General features: G+C 33.7%; 1 protein-coding gene across 1 annotated transcript; it reads left to right on the top strand.

Moving 5' to 3' along the window:
• Window positions 1-508: 508 nt before the first annotated feature.
• LOC113386922 lies at window positions 509-1,420 on the top strand (the record flags this gene model as incomplete). The annotated part of the gene is given in 1 exon segment (XM_026624678.1): window positions 509-1,420. A coding segment is annotated over 1 exon segment (579 nt), but the record flags the coding sequence as incomplete, so codon positions are not given.
• Between the last annotated feature and the right edge of the window lie 473 nt (window positions 1,421-1,893).

Below are 1,893 nucleotides of genomic sequence, written 5' to 3' on the forward strand. Positions count from 1 at the left end.
ATCGATTTTTAAGTGTTTTCATAAATATTTTATCGATTTCATATCCCCCTAAATGTTGTAACAGAACTATTTTTATTTGTTGTTATTTTTTATTTATTTTGAGCACTCTTATTAAGTTTACGATACGTTTACGTACTTTTTAACCATGCTATTTTAAAGTGGAGAGCAAAATGTCTCAATCATTTTTATCAAAAGTATTATTATTCGTTGCTATTTTTTCGTTTTTTCCACTATTATTTAGTTTAAGATACCGGTACTAATTCTACTTGTTTTTCATATTTTTTTCCTGGAAACCGGTTTCCTAAAACCGACAAAACCTAATTATAATGTCTTACGAGTTACGTAATCCACTAATTCTATAATTTGAGTTATCACAGTGTTTTCAGAGTCATTCCCAAATTCTTTGCTAAATTAACAAAAACATTTGTCAGCTTTTGTTTTGTTTTATATATATATATTTTCCTTTATCTATGACCTTTATATTTAATCCATAATTTTCTCCAATCGCAGCGCGAGTGATTCCAGTGACGGCGGTTCGGAAAAGACCAGAAAACGCTTGACGAACGCGTCCAGCCTTCCCCGTCGCCTAAACAGGACATCAAATAATTCTGCACAACAGTCGTCAACCTTACACACAGACATGAAACACACGTCATTATGCTGTAGATGCCGAAAAGAAATCCTGGATTGCACCAATAATGGATCATCAGCAGACACCAGGAGCGACGACAGCCAAAGATCCAGGAAAAGATCAGGATCCAGGACGAGGTCTCAGAAGACCAACGGGTGTACAAATAAATTGGAATCCAAAGATTCTTCCGATTGTGATGGTCAACTGGCCAAACCAAGATCTAAATCCACCCCCAGGTTGCGAAGTAGTAAAAAGTACCCATCAGACATTTACCTTTTACCTTGTGCAAAAAATTCGGCGAATGTTTGTGATTTACCAAATGGCGCGTGTGTCATGATGTCGTCCAATGGTTCTCAGAATGTGATATCCAATTGTAATAGTTTGGGAAGCTCTTCGGAGTTCCTTAACGGTGGGACTGCGAGTAGAATCGGGCGTATGAAGAGGACGAATGTGTGATGTAGATTTCTTTTTCTATAACTAGATAAATATTGTTAGGGTAGACGATTTTTGTTTGTTGGTGGAGCAGTATTAATAAAATATTGTTTTAGAAGATTTTAGAGAAGTTGTAGGTTTTTATCACATTTTCTCTAATTTCTTATCAAGATTTTTTACTTAATTTATCTAGCTAATATTTGCATTTCAGCAAAAGGTTTTGTTATTAGATTCATGAATGTGAAATGCATTTGTAACGTTTAAGTTGTTTAGAAAATTACAGACTGAAAAATAGTGAGGCTCATGCTTAGACAAAATCATCATCGTCGAGAAATTCGGAAAATTTGAGACAAGTGTCCTTTAAAAAAATTATAAATCAGTTGTAGATCTAGGAATTTATATTTAGCACATATACTGATGATTGGGTATTTCTCAATCAAAAAAATCTCAACTTATAATTTGGTATTTGGCGTTTATTGATTTTAGGCTAATGTACTTCAATTCAAGATTTTTCTCTGAAATTGTTTAGTAACTATTCAAAATTCTTAACTTCAACAAAATCGAGAAAAATAATGAGAATGTGTCAGACTGTTAGACCTTAATTGATATACTGACCTTCACTGACCTTGATTGACACTGTCTGATCTTGCCTGACCTTGAATGACCTTACATGACCTTAGCTGACCTTAATTGACCTTGACTGACCTTGGAGTTTGTTGCCTTCATCAATATTTTTCATACTTTGAATGAAATTTTACTAAAGGTACTGTGGACTTGAATAATATTTTTGCAGAATATTTTAAATTTCTCGAATGAAATGACCTAGAAGG

This window comes from Ctenocephalides felis, unplaced genomic scaffold (assembly GCF_003426905.1).
Source record: "Ctenocephalides felis isolate EL2017-DRISC unplaced genomic scaffold, ASM342690v1 CF-g0.4_SCAFFOLD_03571, whole genome shotgun sequence".
In the NCBI taxonomy this organism is placed as follows: domain Eukaryota; kingdom Metazoa; phylum Arthropoda; class Insecta; order Siphonaptera; family Pulicidae; genus Ctenocephalides; species Ctenocephalides felis.